Below are 23838 nucleotides of genomic sequence, written 5' to 3'. Positions count from 1 at the left end.
TGTGTGTGAAGCTTGTACCCGAGGAATCGGTAACGTATGTAGGACAGAGTCCAAGCCGCACTAGTTTAAGCCGGCCTAGAGTGTTATGGGAGGTTTTATAGGAATATATAGAGGGTCGTGAAGCGAGGTTGTTTACAACCATCGCTTGCACATTTTGATCGCCCGCTTATTCCACACAGAATTAGTGACCGCTCAATAGCTGGTGTTCATTTATATACACAAACTCCAAGTCCATTACAGCGTACCAGGAGTGACGCAGTTACTCCGTTTTAAGTCAGCAAAATACTAATTAACAATATGTAATGCTACGAGTAAGCGTAACTAATAGCAGAGCTCTCTGAATACAGGATTGCGACTGGTAGTTATTCTAACGCCTGAAGACGCTTGAATACATTATCACATGCACATACTGCGACAGTAAAGAATCTGCTGAGGAAAATGAGAATCAGCTACAAGAGATAAACGACACCAGAGAGTTGGCCAAGCTAATAAACCTGAGATTGTGGTGAATTAATAGTGCGAAGAGAAAAAGTCATTCCCGGAGCTTAACCCCCATTTTTCAAGCAGTCTTTTGTCGTCACCCGCCCACTTTTCCAACACGTCAACGCCGTCATAACTTACAAGGATGATGATTCCCAATTCATCAAGGTCGTCAGGAAATGCCGCCTTGATGCCGTCATGGAAACTCGAGATATTTAACTCGACCCAAGGCTTTTGCCCTCTTGCTTGGTGCCACTCTGCTGGCGACCTTGCTTCCCATATAACGACTTGCCCTGTAAAGCCCAGCTTGGCCATGCTCGCACTGGGTTGGTACCAGCCAAATCTAAGAAAGGTATAGATGCTGCCCAGCAGCTCCGCAAAGATCATAGTACGTCGGATGCTTTCTGCTTGGACCCAATCTTTCCAGACGGAATCGAGCTGTGTACCGCTGGAAAAGTTATCCCACGACCACTGAGTCTGTTCTTGCAAGATGTCAACCCATCTGGCAAGCGACTTAGCGTCTAGCTCCGCCTGTGTTTGCTGTGCAATGTCGCCAGTTGAGAATAGCCGCATGCACTGGTAAATAAGCATGGCCTGCACAGCAGGTAGGAGGTCAAGATTCAAGGCCGAATGAGAACTGGGCGGCGTTAGGGAGATGGCTGTCTCTGTAGCCTCTATAAGCAGTCTTGCACGCCTTGTAATCTCTGACAGAATAAGCGACTCATTTGCCGAGTTCCGTGTCGTGTTTAGGGAGCAAGCAGCGAAAGCGTCTCGTAATATAGTAGAGTTGTCGATCTGAGAGTGGTGGATAAAGGATGTTTGTCCCGTTTCTGCTAAAGTCCTAACCTGACGGACTAAGCGGCTGGCAGCATACTCTGCACGTGCCTGAAAGATCTTGTCTGTATAAATGGAGCTACCACTAGCTCCTTGGAAAGGTGCCGGTGGAATACCAATGCTTTGTGGAGGTTGGGGCGCATGTACATCTGAGCCCGCATTTGGATATGACTTGTCGAGGAATTGAAGTTGGGGGTCTGAGGCAAGGAATGATATGGTTCTCCCTCGGCCGGTAATCTCATCTATTAGAGATACTAGGGCCGGGGAGAGAGTCAAGGGAGCTGGGGAAAATGTGGTATCATTATCGGCATGGCGTTCTCCTGGTCCGGGCAAGTCGTGACTCGACTGATATGTTTCGGTAGTGCCGCTTTGATCAAGATAATGATGTGGACTCTCTTGCAATGCCCAAAGACTTGGGTTGATGGTTGTTGCCACCTCTTGGGCTTCTTGGGGTGATATCCAAGCATACACACAGGTGACTCGCCTTGCAAGACAGCGCCCACACTGCGGGAACCCGAGGTCGCACCGCCTTTTACCCCGGGCACAAGCCGAGCAGGACCTTTGTCTTGATGATATCATGTTTCCCCGAGACGAAACTGTGACGCTTTGTCAACACGTTGGCTGACTACGCCCAGAAAAAGAAAGTCGGGTTGCAAAGATTCGCGGCATTTAACAAAGAAGTCGGTCAGCGCCGAGCCCGGCAATCCCGGTCTGGTGCTGATGCGGGGCCTCGTTCGACCAAGATGCGGAGTTCCGCACGCTAAACTAAACCTCGGTGTGGATCCGTTCCTGACTCGGACGCCCATATCGAAGCCCATGACTTGGATAATGGGTATAAAGAAGTGCCTATGAAGCTCTCCCAGTGCAACTTCTCTGAATCATCTTCAGACATTACCCTTTTCTGAATCATCTATAGACATTACCATCACTTCCCCAAAATTTATTTAAACCTCATTCTCCCTCACCATGGCCAACACTGTCGAACACACTCGTTCCTCTTCTGCCCTCGGTAAATGGGTTGAGGATCTCTACGACCGCATCTTCTGTCAGCCAAACGATGAAGTTTCGGCGAGTGCCTTCAAAGAGTGTGTCTCGGAGGGCTTCATCGCGAGGTAAGTTAGACGCTGAAAGGGGTTCCACCTCAGTGAAACGGGGCTGAACTAATCGTGTCACTAAGAATCAACCAGGACCAATTCTCGCGACAAACCTTCATGGAAGCTATCTTGAAGTTTCGTGCCGATAACATGACGAGCATCCAGAGCACCAAGGAAATCCAATTCTGGGATGCACCCGACGGCTCTGGCGCCGGGTGTGTCTCGCAGTTCTTGCATTTCACCGACTCCAATAAGGAGACTGGCGTTAGTACCAAGTCTACTACATTGCTAATTGCAAGTGTCAAGGTTGTTGATGGGCAGAAAATGCTGGTTGACTTGACCGAGGTATTGAAGGTATCTGAGTAGGATGTGACATACCAATAGTCAGGTTCTAGCGGGGGTCGCGCCTTGAGAGCCTTTATATTGCATACAAATAAAAGGGTATGAGCCGTGTATGATCGTATACGCGTGATTATATAAGTTCTTAAGATGGCCTTTGGTTTCGGGTAAATATTGAGGGTACGATTGACGTAGAGCTCTTCTGTATCTTTGATGATAAATGTCTAGATGGCTTCGGATGCTTATTTACCAATAACAGATGATGCGGAATCGTAAGCATAATGTGTTATTGCTCGGCCTACTGTGCCAATTGCCCCCCGTATCAGGTCCGGATACACGATTTGCCCTGAGGAACGAAGTAACGAAATGTTTTATGCCGCCATCTTCTTCCAGCCCTCAAATTCACCTGCCCAGGTCGACCAGGACAAACCGACAAAGAAGGCTCGTACGACGGCCAAACGTAAGAAAGCCGTCAAGAATGTTGGCACTTGCTCGATAGACAAGAAGGAGATTGGAGACCGCGTCAAGGCCGCATTGGCTTTGGATAAGTACGCGCTCAACCGGACAGTCATAACTGCAGGTCACCACCTTCTTTCCATCAGACCCAAGCTAAGACCTGACAGCTCCAAATGGATACAGCCTTCTTCCGCACCCTCTTCGTCGATAATGACAAGCTCAGCAAACCACTACCTGTCACACCCACAGAGTTCGACGACACTACCCCCCTCGTCGTCGTGGATCTCAGCCATTACCAAGCAGGCGAGTTGCTCGGAATTTCCAAGGTTAAGGGAGGAAATAGGTTTGCTACGACGCACTTGGCAGCCATGTGTGTTGTGTTCTATCCGAGCCGAGGTACGGCCAAGATCTGGTTGTCTGTGTAGCGCCTGGTCCACTTGACGGCATGCGTTTATACACTCGGAACATGTACGGCGTTCCGGGAGTCTAGTGGCATGAGCGGCTGCCAGCTGTATAAGTTTATCAACTACATACAAGAGCTAAAGAACTTGTCCACCCGATACATCCTTCTACAACAGTTCCTTGCCACTTGGGTCCGTCCATCCGGGACCACTTTGCGACTGAGGTATGTCAGACGATTGGCTCCACAGGGATTATTGATTGCACTAGTCAATTGATGAGAATTATCTAAAGAACAAAAGAAAGTAAATAGCCATATATTCGGGCAGAGCTATTTAATCTTATATCGTTAGGATTGAAATCCTTGATGCGATAAGTCGGATATGAAACCGGATATATGACCCCAAAGTATAAGCCACGCCTCATATCTAGTCGCTCAAACCTAGCGGTGATATGCGACAAGGTACCTAGGTACGTACGTTGCTCTGTACATTTGCGGTACCTGTCAGGCTCTCACATCAACACCTGCTATCCCTTGACCGGGACAGTCGCGACGACAACCAACCAACACATCCACGCAAGATCGAAAACAATTGCCTTCAGCCTTGCCAGGAGGTAAGTTCAGCTCCTTGTGCTTCACGCTGCCCACTCGCCTCGCCGGTCTCACTACCCAGTGTGGTGAGTTCTGTCTCTCGTACTCCCACAAACCCGCCGAAGCTAGGTGCGTGCACTACGATCCTCCGATGCCAAAACTCCATCTCGACGCTGTTTTTGCTAGCTGTCAATCGTTTGCTCTTTTGTTCCTTATGCTAATTCATTGTCCAAGTCGCAGAGGGTCCGCGACCCGTTACTAGAGTTTCGGATCACGCGTCGAGCGACGTGTGGGAGCAAGAGCGTTAAGACTCGGCTCCCCGCACATTAACCCCGTGCGCGTCCATTTCGCAACGACGCGACTTCTGTTGCATATGCCTCTACCCAGATTGTCACAAGAGTGCACCACGAGAGTCAGAGTGGTGTTACAGATCTGTTGCAGGTTCGGCGGGTCTAGTATCGTGGCCTCGCCTCGTCAAATATAATGAGGACGAGGAAGGAAGAAGACGGCGGGGCAGAGTTGAATCAATCACTGATCTGTTCTCCATCTTGAGATTATCATTCATCTTGACTTACCACCCTCGTATCCGACAACTTGTTGGAAGAACTGAGAGTTCCCCCTAAGCTTCAGGATCAAGATTAAAGTTTGAAGTCCTACGATTAAGGTTCAAAGTCCTAGATGGGATTATTTAAAGATATAAGGCCCCAAAGGGCCTCTCATTGAGACAATGGAAACTTAACTAAGAATAATTATAATCTCGACAACAAGAACTACCTTTTGTCAAGTGCACTTAGCATTCCTGCGCGACACAACAACACAACTAAAGGCTAGGGTCAAAGACCTTAAACAGGCGAATAAGATACTAAGCCGGCGTCGGAGGGCAAAAAGGACCCGACTACAGAAAAGAGGGGTAATGACGGTAGAGGAAGGAAGGCAAGCAATTGATCAAATGGATGTTGATGCGCAGGTAGTGGCCGAATCGTCGAGAAGTGGTGGTCAAGGAAGGTCAGCGCGACCGGGTGTTTGGCACTGTGGCGTCTGCGGCAAGCCTAGTCATAATATGAGAACCTATCAGGTAGTGATTGAGATATCTGGGGAAGAGTATAGTGAGTAGTTTTAATTAAATAACTGCTTTATTGTGTTTTTATTGCGATGTCTATTTTAAAGGTTGAGATTTTTGTGACACATACTTGTCTATGACACATGCTTATCACGTACGTTTCGCTCATTGTATGCGTGCTAAAAACAGCAGACGCAAAATAGATGTCTTTGCGAATGTTAAGCCGGCTTACGGAGATCGATCGCTTTAATGGTTGCCGAGAGGTTTAGCCAATAGGCCATGGTAACTGCTGGAGAATTAGCGTAAAATTACATATACGAATAAAGTAATCAATAAATAGTTGTTATTCAAGTTAGCTTTCAACAAGTTCGAGCGAGTAAAGGGTGTAAGCGTCGGCGTGTCTATGGATGCTTAAGACGTCATATCCATTGAGATAGAGAGTCGAGTTGAGCCTATAATCAGTTGCAGCTGCAGGAGTGGTGAATGGTCTGCCTCATATATTAATCACTGGCAGCCGCAGACCATCATCCATCGGAACTTGCTGGAACCAGATCGCCAAAGAAAACATCAGTATATATCCGTTGCAGCACCCTGAGTTTCTCCAACAGATGTTCTTTCTCCCACTTCTCCACCCTCCCGAACGGGAACCTAACCGAGAAGAGGAGGTCCTCTGCTTGCGCTGTCGCACCGCTCTGAGTCTGGTCGTTTGTCGCCGGCAGCGCAAGAACATCAGCTATGGTGCTGGTGATCTCGAACAACTTCCGTAGCATGCCATTCCCATGTGTTCCTATGCTTGCGAAGCTGTCTAGCTGATTCACTAACCCGCCCAGCTGGCCCGACAGTCGGTGTGCTGGTAAATGCAGCGATAAGCCCTCATGCCTATCTCGTGCGGTCGCTGAGCTGAGGATGCCTCGGGATAGTGCAAGCTGCCAGACAAGAGTGCGCAGCCAGAGCCTGGTGGTAGAAAGATTTGCATGCTGGAGCTCGGTGAGCATGCCTCGCCCGCTTCCTTGTAGACTCTGTTTAGCTTCGGCGGTGCTGATCTCGTCTTGGTCAAGCTGGGCCTGTTTGCTCTGGATCCATTGTGCTGTGATTTCTGGCGCGATCTGCGTTGGATATGTCTGTTCAGTCCAGTGGGCAAGAAAAGTATCGTCCAATATGTAAAATAGCCGCACGAGGCAGTTAAATCCAGTATCGATGTGCGGTTGGATACAGCTGTCGGCGACCAGGGCTGCCGTTGCTAAAGTAGGGAGGACACTTGGATATCCCGACACCATAGTCAAGAACCGCTCGTGCATGTACATCCCCAAGTAGATCCTCCGACGTCTTGCGGCTTCGAAAGCGCTCAAGCGGAATGCATTGCACGAGTAGTTATCAAAGGTGTGAACTAGAGCAATGGCCTCGCGCAACATGGCAAAGCTGCGGTCAAAACGCTTGAATGCCATCAGCGTTATGCCGAGAAACAGGCACGTCGTCGCACGCTTGACGGATACAGGCAGCTCGGCGATAATTCCACCACTTTCCGAGTCGACCTGTCTGAGGGAATGAAAACTGCGTTGTATCAGATCGGCCATCCGTCCGGCAGAGTGATTGTGTGATGCCCAAGATGTTGTGGATAGACTCATTGTCACCCCTGCGAATGCGTATACCAGGGCTGCATCCTCGGGGCTTTCATGCATGTTCCTGATAGCTGCGTGAATTTCGGCTGATGTGACCATTGGATTGAGGGGATAGACGGCTCGATCGAACTCGGAGATCAACGCGATGAAGAAATTCGAGGAATAGCCTGTCCCTAAGACGAGCGAGGTAGGGCCGGGCCTGGAAGCGTCGAGATTGGGGTCGCCAGCAGGAGATGCCGCCGAGCCGATTTCTCGTTCTGATTCCAAGAGAGGAGAGGACCTACCTGGGTTCAAAATTTTGGTATCGGCGTTTTCCCGCAACTGCGCAACCAGTCGACCACGAACGGGAGGTTTGCGTCTTTCCGGTGGCGGCGAGAAGACACACCGGATGTCATGATGCGCGCACTGCAAGCAAGGCGATGCGCTGCTACATCTCACTTTACGAACTCGACAACAGTCACAGGCTCGATGGATCCGAGGGCTCATGTGCGTGATGGTGAAGTGTGTGTCGATGGCTCATATCAGGCGGAAACGACGATAGAAGTTCAGTTCGCGAATCGTGTGTTTTATGGTTGCGACTATGATTGCAAGAAAAACGGACGGAGAAGGAGCTGAAGATTGGAAATGCGGTCCCTCGGTCTGATGGAAGGGGATCTGATTTGGCATCATCTGAGCTCTCCCGGACCAGCCCGGCCGGGCTCAATACCATCCTGAGACTTATGACGCCGTCAGCACTCACAAAGCTCCAGTTTCTCCTGTATGCTTATGCCGACTGGTTTGAGTAGAGAGAGACAGGGGTGCGATGAGATTCGTCCATGCGGATTAGAGAGATCTATAAAGACGTAGGTCCCTCTCCTTACAACTCGTGTCATGGCATCGTTAGTATGTCGCCGATCTTCTTAGTACAACCAGCCAGACTCGGCATGGAATATCTCCGGCAGAAGCTATCGAACCATCTCTGCATATCAAGTAATCCGTACCTGCAGACCCCAGAACTAAGGACCTAGCCTTCCCCTGTGGTTTCGGGCAATCGCTGGCAATTTTCTTACACCTGACTAGCTAGTTATGGAAGGAGAAGCAAGGTGATCGACCATCTCTCTTGTTCCCGCTTTCAGAAGTATACTTTTGCAGCATCGATGGTCGTAAAGCCGACTCAGCATGCCAGCTACAGATGAGAGTCACTTGATATTGCCCGAAGGCCAGGTCGCAGGTACCTAGTCCCGGAGAGCAGTTTCCCCGCGAATTCAGGCACAGATATGGACCTAAAACGCGCTCTAAAGAGCAACATGAATCAATCCATATCGAGCATTGTTCACTATGGTTGGAAGCTCTAAGAGGAGCCAAATGGGTAGCCGCAGTGTGGAAGGGGCTCTCAAATCCGAGGGCTCTGCCAGTAGACAGCTAGGGCACAACTCAAGCAACGTAGGAGTACCCATCTAACTTTTTCGTCATTCTGATGGCGGCGTCTCCGAATTGGAGCCGGAAATCGCTTTCTCTCAGCACGGAAGTTGTTGGTTGTTAGCTGCCAGGGTTCCAACGACGCGGAGTAACGGGCGCTCTCCGCGTGCTCCACCCCCTTTGGGTCCCTCTTATGCACGGCTTAGCTTGCTGACGCTCGGCTAACTGTTAAAAAGGCAGGTCTGGTTCCCTCCACACGCTCTTCCAACCCCCTTCCCCACGTGCGCCCGCAAATGCGGGGTTAGCCAGCACCATAGCCTCCTGATATCGGAACTCCATTACTTGGGTCCCTATCAGCTAGAAGCCCGCCACTATGGCCTTCCGCATAGACATTCGAATAGGGGGGTTGTGCATGACCGACCCGTGATAGCACGACCGGAACACGCTATAGACCTAATTGGAGAGTGGAGTGACCTTCCGGTCGACCCGTTGCCAGGATCCTGCTGATGTGAAGTGAAATGTTTCATGGTATGGTGCAGGGGTTAACTGCGGGGTATTGCACTGTGAGCGGAGACTTGTCTGCTCGATTGTCGAAAAGGCTCCGTCCCACATGGCCCCTGTCACATGACACGTACGTAGGGGAACCTAAAGATGCATCTTTATTGGTGACCTCACGCAGTCAAGAGGGACAGAGTGTGTGTAGTTTGGCCGCAATAGGTCACCTGTCACTGCGGTCTTATGCGTAAGCGTGTTAGACCGCAGCGTCAGAGAGGGCTTGTCCGCGCTCCCTCGTAGGGAGGCAAATATCTATATATTATTATAGTGCTATATATAGAGGGAAGGTAAGGGGGTAAAAGTCGAGTCTTAACTGCGTGAGGGATGACGAGGTACCTGCCGAGGCGAGCAATTAACTCTCTATGAGGTAGTTATAGGAGGGAAGAAAACCCCTTAGTGAGCCTTCCGCGCCGGGAAGTCTATTGTGCAGTGTGGTCATCACGTGAGGCAACCCCAATAAAACTACTCCCTAAAAGCACTAGCGACTGCTATATAAAGAGAAAGGAATAACAGATCATGGGGACTATTCATTCACCGAGCTTGCGTGCACTGTACTGTCATCTAAAGAAGCTTAAACTGTACTAGGTTGAATCCCGAGTGGTGGGCGGTTTAAGTCTGGAAATCGACGCCGAAATCGTGGTGGGGCAAGACGCATCTTTTCGATGCCACGACGATCGGGATTGGGACGCGTGGTGAGGGCCATCCAGCAAGGTCCGATACACGCCACGACAGCTGGTTATTTGCCTACCCATGTGGTATTGATTACTATTCCTGCCGATATCTCCAGGCACACCCAATCAGAGTGCATGTTACTCGGAATGAGCAATCATTAAGGCTCCTAAATCAGTGGGGACCAAATGCAGGGGTGGCGATGTTAGCACCCCAGGATCCACGAGCTCGCGGTGGGATATTTATCTCCGCGACGCCGCGGACGCTAGACGCAGCCTGATGATGCACGACGGAATCCGGGAATCATCGCGCAAGGACCACCCTGCCGAAATCATCACCTTGATGGGGGACTACCAGCGGAAAAGATCGATCGTTGCCTGCGACGTCTGTCGGAGGCGGAGGACGAAATGCGACGGCGAAAGACCGAAATGCGGCTTTTGCCAAGCTCACGAAGCTCACTGTGCCTACCAGGCGGTCCCCGAGCCCCCGCCGTCGAGGTGAGGTGGTTCCCTGCCGACCAGCGATCGCCGGACTGACTCTCACTCCCAGGCTAGAGGTTGACATCGCTGGTATCCGAGAACGGTTGGACCACATTATAGAGCTGCTTGCGTCAGACCAGCGAAGCAGTGACACTCGCTCCTGTCCTCTCCCCGCGGCCGAGGCCAGGTACGAGTCTGATGACCCGGATTTTCCCGTCATAATCCTTCAGCGACGAACCATGATGCTCGTCCTTGGTCTCGATCAGAACACCGGCGCCTGGCTGAGTAACATGGAACGGTCCACCCGTCTGTCATCAAACCAACACCAAGCCGGGCTTTCGCGCATGATGTTGCTGTTACAGCCCCACGGCGTATCGTCTACGCTTCAGGCTTTCTCTGAGAGGGTCCACGTCTGGTTACCCATACTAACATCCGACTTCTACGATTCTTTCTCCCAGTGCATCAGCGGACAATGCCCCACGCCCTCGGATACCTGTCTCGCCATGTTAGTGATGGCTCTTGGTTCGTTTGCCGCCGTGGATTCGATCATGATCGCTCTTGACCAGAGACCCGATGCTGTTTTTTTCGCCGAGGCAGCTGCCTCGCTTCCTGACGTTCTACTTGACTTTAGTGTCCAGAGCTTGCAATACTTGATTCCTTTCACCGTCTACCACATGTGCCTCATTCGGCCCTGCCAGGCCCACGATTATGTTATTATGGCCTCGGCCAGAGCCCAGAACATGCTGAAGATTTACTTTTATGGAGCTAACACCAAGAGCATAGAGGTATTGCGGCGCGCCTACTAGGCCATACTCCTGATAGAAAGCGAGCTCTCTACTTAGCTTGATCTGCCATAGAGCGGCATCTGGCAGCTTGAGGAAGAGATCCCGCTACCGTCCGCTGACAGGACTTGATACTTCTCGCCAATCGTAAAGGACACCATACCATCTTCGTCGATACAAATATTTGGGACCGGTTTGGATGTGGCTCCGGCCTACTTCTTAGCCGCGATAGCGATGCAGAGAATGCTCCGGCGTTGCATAACTTCGGTCAGTAAGTCCGCAGAGGGCGGGCTTAGGTACGCTTCGGTCGTCGTCAAGGAGCTGGAGCTGTAGCTGAATGAGTGGTATAAGTATCTGCCCCCGCCCCTGATATTCCATAAACATCCCACAAGGATGAACTAGATTGCTGCTCTCGCCCCTGCCCACTTCCTGCAAAGCCAGTATTTTGCCTGTAAAGCTATGCTCTATTGGCCTGCCGTTTACCAAACCATCAAGCTGGGCTCCGCGGGTGAAGAGCTGCTCCCGTATTGTGCCGAGTTTTTTTACGCCTACGTATCGTTTATTCTAGCCGCAATCAGGTCGTTGCGGACCTGTATCTTGAACACCTGGACTTTGGCCGCGAGGTAACGTAAATGTATTAAAAGGAGTTACAAAACCCCCGCAAAAATGCTCTAGACACTAACTCTCGTACACATACAGCATCTTCATAATCACCATGGCTGCCATCAAAGCCACTGACACTGACGGGTTAGAGGAAGCTTTAAATCCATAGGTTTTCCACTGTTTCTCCCTTGCTTCCGAAGCCTTTGTGGGACTGATCCCGCATAGCCCATCTCTCGCAGCCCTCGCGGATATCATGCAAGAAAGGGCGGAAAGGGTTCGAAGTAGATCGACCCGGAGTCAGACGGCATCTATGGGGATGCAATGAATCTCTTGTTAAACCGGCCTTGCGCTTTGATTTCTTGATCCCTTAGTTATGACCACAGCAAGATACCACGACCTTCTACCTCATGTGTGGAACATGCTCTTCGTCTCGGCCAGCATTTTACTTCACTGAAGATCGCCGCACTGATTGAACCCTCTGCGAACAGACTGACCCCGAGCGCGTTTTTGTCGGTCGTGTAGATCATGGTGGACAGAGCAAATCTGTCATTCAAGTAAACTTCTATCACACATCCATCGCAGAACAAGATCATATGCAATGGCTAAAGGTGCTCTCAATTGTTCAAAGAAGGAGCGAATAAGATGGGAGCTCGTAAGGGCGGTAAAGACTGGCGGAACCCTGATGCAGCTCAGCCCCTATCCCAGCCTTGGGCTCAAGCTCGAAAAAGGGTGCTCTCAGTGTCGAACTAAGGAAAGAAGGAGGAAACAACAAGGAACCTGGCAAGATGGTAAAGACTGGCGAACTAAGGCAAGAAGGAGGAAATGAGAAGGAACCTGGTAAGGGTGGTGAAGACTGGTAGAACCCTGACATAGCTCAACCTCAATCCCAGCCTCGGGCGCAAGCACGAAACAGTAGGCCAACTAGGAAAAAAAAAGAATACAAAGCCAGAGAAGTCTCCACACAAACGAGTATCCTGCTATCATGCAACCGCGCGCACTTCTACTGATTGTAGTTGCGCGTTTCCTCCAGTTGTAGTCAAAGAGAGGCCGTCGGAGGTTGTACTGGGGAAAATCAGATTAGAGATGACCGCCTGACCTTCTCCGCCATAGACCTCCACCGAACATTCATCTACCAAGACCCGCAAGTGTACTACACCGCTTGAATCTGCCGAAAAAGTGGTAGTATGAATCCCGCCTGCAGCCGAGTCATACGAGATATTACCGCTCGTATTGCGGTCGACTGTAAGGGTCCCGCTAGACTGGGCGTATTTGATAACGGTCTGCTCAGATCCTCCTTTGCGGACCGCGAGAGATAGCGTGGAGCCCGCAGTTGGAATAAAAGAAATACGGATGTCCAGCGCCCGTCCGTGGTAACTCGACAGCATCGTTTGCCCGGGCTCGATAGTCTGGTTCGTGATACGCGTGAGCGACGTACTGGCCGAGTCCAATTCTTCCACAGGTTGCTGGAGGAAACGCAACTTCCCGTCAACCTGCTTGAGCTTCAATGTGCGCGGGAATGAAAGCATGCCCTTCCACGTATTCGTCGGCGGGTTACCGCCGTAGCTATTCATAACTGAGGCAAGTATCCTACGCCCATCGGACGCAGGAACGTTTTCCCAGCTCAGGGCGCCATCAAAATCCCGCCCATAATCAAGCCACATCGTAGCTGAATCAACTGATTCCGCCGTAAATTTGGTCCCATCGAACGATCCAGTGACTCCAAACACTCCGTTACCACCAGCGGGAGATCCGGCGGCGGGAGTAATCAACATGACCCATTTCTTCTGCGTAGAACCATCGATCGGAAGTTCGAAAAAGTCAGGAACCTCCCAGCCTGTGATGCCGCCTGGAAATCTGGGGATATTGCTGGAGGTAAAATCACTCTGCCAGGTCCAGGTCTTTGTATCGGGAGATGTCCAGAACGTCAACTTGTTTTGTCCTCCATGAGCGAGAATCATTATCCACTTGTCCGTTGGAGCGTGGAAGAAGACTTTCGGGTCCCGCGTCTCCAAGCCACCCGTTACGTCGTGCGGTGTCTCCTGTGCCCGTGATATAATCGGGTTTCCACGGTACTTAGTCCAAGTCGTCCCGTCGTCTAAGCTATACGCAAGTCGCTGATCCTGCACTCCGGTGTCAGGAAAGTAGCCGGTAAAGAATGCAAGGTATGGTGGGTTCGCTGCCGTGCCCAGACCAGAGGTGTTTGCGTCGTCATAATAAGAAGTCCCCGTGAACGATTGAATGCCATTCTCGCTCGCAATCGCGACCGGCAGATATTCCCAATTGACCAAGTCCGTACTGGTGGCATGGCCCCAACTCAGGTTCCCCCAGAAATTCCCCGTTGGGTTATGCTGAAAGAAAAGGTGCCACGTAGACCCAATCTTTATCAGGCCATTGGGCTCGTTCATCCAGTTCTGCTCCGGGACAAAGTGAAACGTAGGGCGAAAGTCGTCAGCGATGGCGGCGCAACCGAAAATCCAAGACCAGATAAGTCCAGCAAGCATTGGGTGACGCTTAAAGGTCCCTCCTACGGGGTTGTAATTGAGACCCATGTTGAAGTTGAAATGGATCAAGAAGATATAAAGTAAGAAGAGACGAAGGGACTTGAGACACCGAAGTATGAGAGATTGTGGCTGCTGCTCAAAGCTGCCAGAGCGGATAGACCAAGCAATTTATATGTCGCTTCCCCGTGGGGTAATTTGGATTATAGTTCGAAGAATTTAACACATCGATTGTCACTAATTCGGAAAGAGCATAACTAGCTAATTAAGCACAAGACAAGGGCTCGGGGCGTGCCTTGGCCAGCTCAGATACTATCTACATCCGAGTGAACTGGTGGAGGACTTGACCAAACGTATCCGCTAGCAACAATAAGGTTCTCCTTTAGCCATGCCATGAGCATACCCCATAGTTTGAGGACAGGGATTGCGGACCTAAGCTCCGGGCGAAAGATTTCGGATTCCCCGAGGAGATTGCCGGTCTCCTGCATCGTCCACCAGGTCTATCCGGCGTTCATGACGCAGTTTCCGGGCGTCTAAGGGGCTCGAGAGGGTTGCATCCGAGAATCCCCCACAACATTAAATGGCGCATCATAGTTAACTCGCAAGGATACCAGCCATTCAACGTACACTGCCAAAGCGGTACACCAGGTGGCCACAGTAGTGCGGACGACTTGAGCGGAGAAAGGTTTCTGATGTGACTCCTAGGAGGGAATATTCGTCGGAAACACGGAAGCCAGCAGACGATCAGACCGAAAGGTGTCAGGACCTTGCTGCAGAATCTTTTCGCCCGACTCTCACCTGACTTATGCCCGGACATTGATTCCTTAATCTCCGATAGTCCATCAATTTTTATTCCCTCACTCCTCCTCAGCGAGTCAGCTTATATTCGTATTCGTTACTCACTCACGCCAATGCCTGGGGCAACGAAACCGAGGATAAGGCCATACCCAACTGATTTACATACGTTGTGGTTGCCGCACCCCGCAGTCACTGAATAGGCTAACTCAGCCAACATGGGAATAAGCAACATGGGGGAGGGGAACCCTGCATTGTCGTCTCCATGTCGTAACTTTCACATCGCCACTATAGCGTTAGCGTCAAACTTTGTTGGGCGCTTGCGCGATATTGAAACACATCACTGTCGGGCCGAGACCGCGAACCAATGAGATCGAAGTAATCATGGCCATTCGCCAGATTGCGTTAGAAATGTGAACCGAAAGTGGCATTGAGCTTGGATGCCAATCAATTGCAAGATCCTTAGAGAGCATGCGAGTCCCAAGGCTATCTCCTTGACTGCGCGAAGACTCCCATTGGGTATATTGCAGGGATCTCAGCCAATTACGATTAGTATCTTTCTCCCCTCACCCAAATCGAGATATCAGGCTATCATATCGCCACCTAACTAGTGAGTGACTTAGATTAGTGGCCTAGTGGTGGAGACTGGTACCCGTGGGAAAAATCTTCGCAGTCAAGGAGATGGTCGGAAATGGCCGTAACTTCCGGCCACATTTAGTGCCTGTGGCTTCGAGAAGGGCGGGGAACCTTCTAGCGGCTTCTAGTAATGCGCTAAACCCCAAACTTGCTGCACCTAGCTACTAGCGTAGCCGCCAAGCCTCCCCGCCAGACCTACCCCAGCATCAGTCACAAGCAAGAGCCTACATGAGGATCGCGCCACCGTCGGTGCTCGTAGCTTTAATTTCTTCTTGGTAACTTACGCCCCGGTTTCAGTAGCGCGAAACACTTGTCCAATGGGTACGATGAGACTAGGTCTTGTGGACTAGCGAGAGGTACTGAAACGTAGATCTTGTCCTATGTAGGCAGTCGAAGCATCTCTACCGCACTCACCACCATTCTGAGAAGTATGACGTTTCCATTCCAGCATCTCCGAATGCTACCTAAAAGCCGGAAAAGGCTGTCTCTCCACACGGATGTTGGTTGTTAGCTTGCCAGGGTCCCCCGAAAACGCGGAGTCACAGGCGCTGTCCGCGCGATCTACTCCCACTGGGCCGTGGTCCGTGGGCCACTCATGCACGGCTTGGCTGCTGACGCTGCGAATAGCTACCTGTTGGCTCATGTGGGGCCTTAGCCCCAGGCGAGCCAACTTAGCAAGCAAAGTTGGTCACAAATGTGCGGGACATCGTCGAGGCCCGATTTTAGCCGTGACTTGCACCTTTTCCGATATTTTGATGTTTATAAGATATCCAAAGTAGTATTTGAGGCAGGATCAGAAGAGAAAGTGATGCCTTTCGCGATGCCTAAGGGAATTACATTCATGAAGGCCAAGATTGAGCTAACGTACATGATAAGCTTGCGTGACAAACAAGCATGCGCGACAAAAATCCCTCAACCTACATCATCTCTATTTAACCAATTAAATCTCAACCAAGAAATATGTCAGACCCAAATACTGAGGCTCAAACCCTTCTTGCCCTTCAGGCACTTTAGAGTAACCCAAAATTAAAGCTCCGACGCGCTACAGAGATCTATAAAGTTAGTCGCATAATGCTATAGCGCCGGCAAAGGGGTACTCAATCGCGATGCGATTAGACCCCCAAATCGCGCCAACTATCTGATCTTAAGGAACAGATCATTATTCAATTTATTCTCGACCTAGATTCGCGAGAATTTCCCCCGCGACTACATAGTATAGAAGAAATAACTAATCGATTACTCGCCGACCATAACGCACCACCCATCGGCAAGCGCTAGGCTTCCAACTTCATCAAGCGGCACAAAGAGCTCAAGAAGTATTTCTTTCATAGATATAACTATCAAAGGGCTAAATACAAAGACCTACCAGTTATTAGCAATTAGTTTAGGCTCATAGAGAATATAATCACGAAATATAGCATCGACCTTGCTGATATTAATAACTTTAATGAGACTAGCTTTATAATAGGCCTAATTATAAGCAAAATAGTCATCACAGGCATAAGAAAACGCAAAAGGCCAAAATCAGTCCAGCCTAGAAACCAGGAATAGATTACCATCATTTAGGCGATTAATACGGAAGGCTAGGCGATCCCGCCGTTCATCATAGGTGCAGGTCAATATCACCTCTCCAACTAGTACCGAGAAAGCAACCTATCGGGCGAGTGGGCTATTGCAACGAGCCAAAATGGCTAGACCGATAACGAGATAGGTCTCGAGTAGCTAAAGCACTTTGACTGGTTTACAGCCAACCGATCAACTGGTCGTTATTGTTTGTTTGTTTTATTCATAGACTGTCCCAGCCGTCCTTATGGCAGCTATGTAGCGTACGACTATAAGTACAGGTGCTCCCGCATCTAGGTTTTAGATCACAAGCTCGTTCCTGGTCAGAACTGCTTCCTCCTCCGCTTGGGCACGGTAGCTCCTCCACTAATAGTCTTCCTAACTGTTCTATGTCTCTGACTTGTTAGGCCTTTCCTGGCCCGCTTTTGCTTCTGTATACCGATAATTACTCGCCTGCAGTAAATTAAGCACTGTGGATGGGGCGGAGGGCCCTGTCCTGCGATGATCTTGGTTGCTTGTTCTGTATGTCTGCGGTGTGCTTTATTGAGTGCCGATGTGACTGTATGTGTGGCAGTGGAAGTGTCTATGGCTTGCTTGTTGATGTGTTCCAGGTCTGTGTTGACTTGAGGCCGTGTAGATGTTGTTATAACAAAAGACGTGTTAGGATGCGTCTTATGTAGTAACGGTCTGCTGGGGCACAGGTTAACTGTGAGGTTGCAAAATACGTCGTGTTTCGAATTGAAGTACTGAGCTGTTGGTGGTGTTGTTGTCGTAGTGGTGTATATTTGTTGAGCAATAGGTCGTTCAACCACCTCCGTCGCGGCTCCCGCGCATCCTCATCGATCTCGAAAACCGTAAACCGTTGTCGGACAGGACAAATGGAGTATCCAAGTCTATTCTCCATCGTGGGGCGTACATGAGAGGGGCGCAACTCCCTCTACTGTAATGTTTGGTGTTTCGTGAGGTTCGGAGGCTTATGGTCGAGAAATCGAGCATCTAATCCGACGCTCAATAACCCACGTTTCCAAGACTGAATTCTTTCCGGCTTTTCACGCCGCGTTTTAAGCCACTACGACAGAGAAAAATATCAAGTCAGCCTTTAGAGGAACGGGGCTTATACCTTTTAACCCAGAGAGTATAGTCTCAAAGCTTAATATATAGCTATAGACTCTAATACTAATTAAGGAGGAGGCTAGTCACCTTATAACTTAGGTCTCAAAGACGCCAAAGATAGTGCTTAAGGCCTAATCTTAGTCTAAATACCTCGATAAGCGAATTAAGAGGCATTAAAGTAGCTCCCTAGAGTTAATTCTAAGAGCTCTTAAGTCTCTAGCTAAGGGAATAAAGGTAATAATATATAAGAATACTTTACTAAAGGCTAAGAACTAAGACCTTTAATAGGCAAATAAGATACTAAGCTAGCGGTAGAGGGTATATAGAACTTAATTATAGAAGTAAGGAGTAATAATAATAAAGGAAGAAAGGCAAATAATTAATTAGATAAATAGTAATAAGTAAGTAGAGGGTAAATTATCGAGAAGTAATAGTTAATAAAGGCTAGCATAAGTAAAAGAAAGGCAATATAGAGTATATAGTAAGACCGGGCATAATATAAGAATATATTAAATAGTTATTATAATATCTAAGGAAGAGTATAATAAGTAGTTTTAATTAATTAGATATTTTATTATAATTTTATAATAATTTTAATCTTAAAGGTTAAGATTTTAGTTATGCATACTTATTTATTATATAAGCTTACTATAATAGGTCTTAAAAAGTAATAATATATTTTCTTATACCCCGCTCTTACTTTAACCTCTACTAAATTTATTACTTACTTTAATTATTTATTATATAATTAATTTATATCTAAATAGCACTAACTTAGCATTATTCTCCTTATATAAGAATAAGGATTATTTAGAGATATAACTTAGGCGTATTAGCTACCTAGATCGCGCGGGAAAAGGGTATCTCTTAGTATATAATTTATAATATAATCCGAAGATATCGCAACTAAGAGAGTACCTAGGATTAACCTAAGTATAATTAGCCGCGTATTATTAAAGCGAGGGAAAAAAGGAGAATTTTAAGGGTTATTACCTAAGATCCTTATCTTTAGGTATAAGAATTAATTAAGGAAGCTAGGCTAAGCTACTATAAAGTAATTTTAATCTTATACCTTTAGAAAGAAGAGATTATATATTATAAGTCTTTTTTTTAACCTTTTCTTAGTAAGGATTATATTAGATAGTATTTATGCTTTGCCCAGTGGTATATTTATATAGCTAAGGACTTTTAAGAGAAATAAACCTTCTCTAATAAGGTTATTATTACTTAAGGAGAGGGCTAAAGGTATATATAGGTCTTTTATAAACTAATATTTCTTCTTTTTATAAGTATAACTCTTTTAATTATCCCTAGTATAAGAGACTTTTTAGAAATAATATCTAGACTTATATTACTCTAATAAAATACTTATAAATATTCTTTAATACCTTTAACCTTTATAAATGCCTCCTAATAGTCCCCCTAGCTAGCGATTTAAAAAGCCCTCGCAGCAGAGTAACTATAAGGATTATTCTTAAGTGCTTATAGTAATTCTTTCCCTAAATTATAATAAGAAATAATTACTTCTAGCATAATAACGCTAATATCTTCATAGCCTATATTATTAAAGACTAGATCTATAAGTAGTATAAGAATTAAAGGGCCGAGGTTATAGACTAGCTACCTTATAGCCTAGATCTTAATCCTATAAAAAACCTATAGGTAATCCTCAAAGAGAGGATTTATAAGTAATATTTAGAGCTTATATATATACCTAAGACTAAGGAGTTAAAGTAAGCTCTTATTATAGCTATAGTCGAGCTATAGGAAGAGATTAAGCTAGAAGTTATTAAAAACCTTATCTACTTAATAAAGCAAAGAATATAGGCTATTATATATACTTATGGCTAGTATACTAAGTACTAGATATACTAAAAGATATAGCTCTTAATTATCTATAGATTAATATATAATAAGATATAATTAGCCTTTATTTAGCTATATAATAAGGCGCTAAAGATATAGCCTTATTTAGTAGTAGTACTAATATAGTAGGGAAACCCGGGATATATCATTACTTTTTAAGACCCACTGTATATATATTATCTAATATTATCCTAAACTTTTCTTATAGCTAAGATAAGAGCTTTTTATCTTATATGCATGCCAGCCTCTAATTTCTTCGAGGGGTTTCCCTTATGAGCACCTATGGCTTGCGTGCTTGAAGGAATATTTTAATTATATCTAATTTCATTAAGCTAAGTGAATTAGGGTTCAGGTTAGTTACTGAATGCTTGTCTATGTGATCGTATGGGCAGACCGTCACTGAATTGTCCAGAGGTGGTAATGCATGCCCATATAAACATTTCCAATTTGCACCACGCGACGCGAAATGAGTAATCTCTAAGCTACCAGAGAAAAGTGTTTGGATGAAAAGTATACTCATCCTAAAAGAGACTCGGGGATAAAACAAGACATTCGAATAACCACTGATCCCGCCAACTCTCTATCGTCAAATCCTGCCCGCCTATCATTCCGAATGAAGATTACATGAGAAAAGACTAGGCTGCCGTTGCCCTCCCGAACATCCTCCGACTGAAACTGGAGTAAAATCTGGGACACAACCACTGCCTCCAAAAAGGGTCTGCTCTAGCTCACCAGATTGCAGAACTAGTGACATCTTTCACCAAGTCCCCCTCACTTGCCAACCTCCTCTACCTCTGCGTCATGCTCACCCTTCATTCCGTGGTCCTCTCGATTCTCCCAAGAGGTGGACGGGACCCAGTGAACCGACTTACGAGCGACGCTGACTTCTTCGTAGAGCTGATCAACTTGCTCCAAACTAAGCCCCTTTGTCTCGTAGATGAAGAACCAAACAAATGCAATGCATAGAAAACAGCAGCCAAACCACACAAAAAAGATCTTGGACTGCAAGTTTGCGTTTCCGTCGCCATAATTGACCATGTACGGGGTGGAATAAGCTAGAGCCCAGTTGAGTAGCCAGTTTGTAGCGGTCGTGATGCTGAGAGATTTGGCTCGTGTCTTGAGTGGGAAGATCTCCCCGGTCACCACCCAAACGAGGGGACCCCAAGTAGCTGCGAAAATGGAGATGTAAATGCAAACAAAGGCCACTGCCGCTCGCTGCCCGCCGAGGTTCTTGATAAAAATCTCACCATTATCGTACTGCCCGGTAGACAGAGTGCCACAGATAGCGACGATCAGTTGAGAGATAGACATGCCAATGGCGCCCCACAGCAACATGGGTCGGCGTCCCCATTTGTCGATGGCGTACTTCCAGGCACCGTTGACGCGACATTGATGGCTGAAGTAATCATTGAGATGACAAAGCCGCTAGACACGCCCGAGTTTTGGAAGTATTTGGTGCCGTAATAGAACTGGAAGATTGTCAGCTGGCTTGAAGCTTGATAGAGGTAACTTTCATTGAACTTACGATGAGGTTGATGCCTAAGGAACAGTCAGCAATTGTTCAAGAAACGTCAGGAGTTGCCTGAGGCTGTGGAAGAGATGGAATGGCACGTAGTGGGCTCACCCGTAAGCTGCTGCAGCGCCTGAACGCCCATACCCGTGAGTTGCCTCTTAAGCATGGGGGGCTTGAAGCATTGGAGATAGGAAGGCTGCCCAAGACTCATCTCGAACTCATGGTTTGCTACAACCTCATTTAGTTCGTGTGTGATTTCTGGGGAATCAGCAGGTAATCTTCGAAGATGGCTCAGAGCCTTTGCCGCCTTGTCCATCTGGCTCTTCTTTACAAGAAAGCGTGGAGTTTCTGGAAGAAACAGCAATCCGCCGAAGAGGATAAGAGACCAAGCGAGTTGCAACGCGATGGGAATTCGATATGAGCCTGAATCATCCCGGTTCGAAGTCGCATTGTTTACGACGGCGGCGAGAAGAAGGCCGATGGTGATGGCCCACTGGTAGGAGCCAACGATCGCACCACGGATCCATTTGGGTGCTGTTTCGGACTGATACAGAGGAACTTATAGAGAGTTAGCCGTGGTACCACATGGTTAGACAAAGTGTATACTAGTAGCAGAAATAAGGCCAACACCGAAGCCAGCAAAGAAGCGACCTGCAAGAAACAGCGGAATGCCGGTCGCGACAGTGTGCAAAACAACTCCAAGGTTGAAGACCCAAGTCGAGATCATCAAACCAGGGCGGCGACCAAGCCAATCAGACAAGAGAGGCGAAGCGAGGGCACCGAAGAAAGTGCCTGCAGAGAGAATAGACACGATGGCTGATTCTTGAGACGAAGTGACGTTGGGGTTTCCTTCAGCATCAACGTGACCTGTGCTGAATTCACGCTGCCAGTAAGGCATGGCCAGGATACCGCTAATGGTGCCAGTATCATATGTACATGACGGAGGCTTTCGACAATTAAAGGGAGAGCATCAGTTGCTATCTAAATATAGCATAGACTACAGAGGCATTTAAGTTTAACCTTACCCCTATTTAGCTAGCTCTGACCCACTATACATAGTATAATCACTCTGGGGAAGTTAATGAATGAGAATTAGGATGGATAAAAGCCCCGTGCCCCAATGGGTCCTAGCACCACGCACTAGGACCTAATAGGCTTGGCCCAGGCTCTATTGGCAGAAACCAAGATTCTCAGCTGCTAACATCGAGTTTAATTACAGACAACGAAAATGCATTCCTAGCTCCACCAGCCCACTCCATCTTTCAACCCGAGGTAGTCCATGTTCAGAACGTGATGTTGACATCTTTACTGTCCCCCACCATTCTTCCACCATCTGCTGTCACAGTCGTTCCGGTGGAGAAAGTACTTTTCATAAGGAACAAATACACCTCAGCCAATTCTTCAGGCGTGCCAACTGTGTGCATGATGGTCTCCTTCCGCATCGATTCCAAGGTGGCCTCAAGGTGGTCCGACGGAATACTATCGAACAATTCTGTATGGACGGCCCCGGGAATAACGCAATTGACCCGTACGGGTTTTAGGTCGATAGCAAGGCCTCGGGCTAGCGATTCAACGCTGCCAAGGACATTTGCAAAGGTTGACCAACCGGGGCTTGGGCGCCACGCCAAACCGCCGCCGGTCAGGGTGAATGAGCTGTTGGTACTCGGGTTCATGTACTCGCTGAGGTGCTTCGCCAACATTATTGAACCAGTGACACGCACCATACCGATCTTAGGAATGTCTTCAGCCTTCACGGCGTCGAGACCATAAGGCTTGACCGCATCGCCAGCGGTGAAGACGACGTGGTCAATCATGCCGGTTTCCGTGGCGAACTCCAAAAGACTTTTGATGTTGTCCTCAATCGTTTCAGACCTAGAAAGATCGCATGCTTTTCCAGCAACGTGCCGTGGTGGAAGGTTTGCGGTCGCAGCATGTTCTTTCAGACGTTCCACTGCTCGGTCCAGCTTGTTTTGATTGGAGCCGCTGATAATGACGTCGGCGCCATGTTCGACAGCTGCTTCTGCAACGGTAAAGCCTATCCCACTGCTACCTCCGAGGATGAGAACCCGTTGGTTATGCAGTTTGTTTATGAATTTTGGGGCCATGATTGTGTGATGAAGAGAGGGAGATTGATGACAATGAAGGTGGATTGGACCTGTGGGATTGATGATTCTGCTGAAATTTGCTTCACGACACATCCTCCTTACTATGCGGTTCGTCACTACGGGGCCTCGGCAAACTGAGCGATGCGCATGCCGGCGCCGGTATTACCTCAGTAGTCGGACCCGGGGCATCTCAAGCCCCGAGAAACTCTTTTTTTGCTTGCCGGTAGGTTGGTACGTACTGTGTTAAAAGTAATCCACATTTATGGCCGAACATCAGAATCATTCAGCCAGGTCGGTGGCCTCCATTACTAATAACACTAGCGACCTTGAATCTCGCAAAGTAGGGCAAGAAGGTTGCAACTAGGCAAGAGCGTAGCAATAGTTACATCG

The 23838-nt window shown here is 48.1% G+C and overlaps 6 protein-coding genes across 6 annotated transcripts; 2 read left to right on the top strand and 4 right to left on the bottom strand.

Moving 5' to 3' along the window:
* Positions 1-510: 510 nt before the first annotated feature.
* Positions 511-1893, bottom strand: MRS44_013031 (uncharacterized protein; the record flags this gene model as incomplete). The annotated part of the gene is made up of 1 exon (XM_046277506.2): positions 511-1893. One exon carries the CDS (start codon positions 1891-1893, stop codon positions 511-513), a length of 1383 nt encoding a protein of 460 aa, XP_046126393.1.
* A 387-nt stretch (positions 1894-2280) lies between these two features.
* Positions 2281-3628, top strand: MRS44_013030 (uncharacterized protein; the record flags this gene model as incomplete). Its single annotated transcript, XM_046273068.2, has 5 exons — positions 2281-2426; positions 2492-2753; positions 2976-3019; positions 3074-3327; positions 3387-3628. 5 exons carry the CDS (start codon positions 2281-2283, stop codon positions 3626-3628), a joined length of 948 nt encoding a protein of 315 aa, XP_046126392.2.
* Positions 3629-5778: 2150 nt separating this feature from the next.
* On the bottom strand, positions 5779-7268 carry MRS44_013029 (uncharacterized protein; the record flags this gene model as incomplete). The annotated part of the gene is made up of 2 exons (XM_065619014.1): positions 5779-7153; positions 7219-7268. The coding sequence occupies 2 exons, from the start codon at positions 7266-7268 to the stop codon at positions 5779-5781; spliced, it is 1425 nt and encodes a 474-aa protein (XP_065475086.1).
* A 2429-nt stretch (positions 7269-9697) lies between these two features.
* On the top strand, positions 9698-10780 carry MRS44_013028 (uncharacterized protein; the record flags this gene model as incomplete). Its single annotated transcript, XM_065619013.1, has 2 exons — positions 9698-9728; positions 9861-10780. 2 exons carry the CDS (start codon positions 9698-9700, stop codon positions 10778-10780), a joined length of 951 nt encoding a protein of 316 aa, XP_065475085.1.
* Positions 10781-12339: 1559 nt separating this feature from the next.
* MRS44_013027 (uncharacterized protein) lies at positions 12340-13908 on the bottom strand (the record flags this gene model as incomplete). The annotated part of the gene is made up of 1 exon (XM_046271548.2): positions 12340-13908. The coding sequence occupies one exon, from the start codon at positions 13906-13908 to the stop codon at positions 12340-12342; it is 1569 nt and encodes a 522-aa protein (XP_046126388.2).
* Positions 13909-20601: 6693 nt separating this feature from the next.
* Positions 20602-23448, bottom strand: MRS44_013026 (uncharacterized protein; the record flags this gene model as incomplete). The annotated part of the gene is made up of 5 exons (XM_065619012.1): positions 20602-21255; positions 21356-21369; positions 21455-21901; positions 21950-22254; positions 22730-23448. The coding sequence occupies 5 exons, from the start codon at positions 23446-23448 to the stop codon at positions 20602-20604; spliced, it is 2139 nt and encodes a 712-aa protein (XP_065475084.1).
* Positions 23449-23838: the final 390 nt, after the last annotated feature.

Source organism: Fusarium solani, assembly GCF_023522795.1.
Source record: "Fusarium solani strain SB1 chromosome Unknown bctg00000008, whole genome shotgun sequence".
NCBI lineage: Eukaryota > Fungi > Ascomycota > Sordariomycetes > Hypocreales > Nectriaceae > Fusarium > Fusarium solani.
Note: the sequence above shows the minus strand (reverse complement) of the source record. Positions and strands in the feature narration are given on the sequence as shown.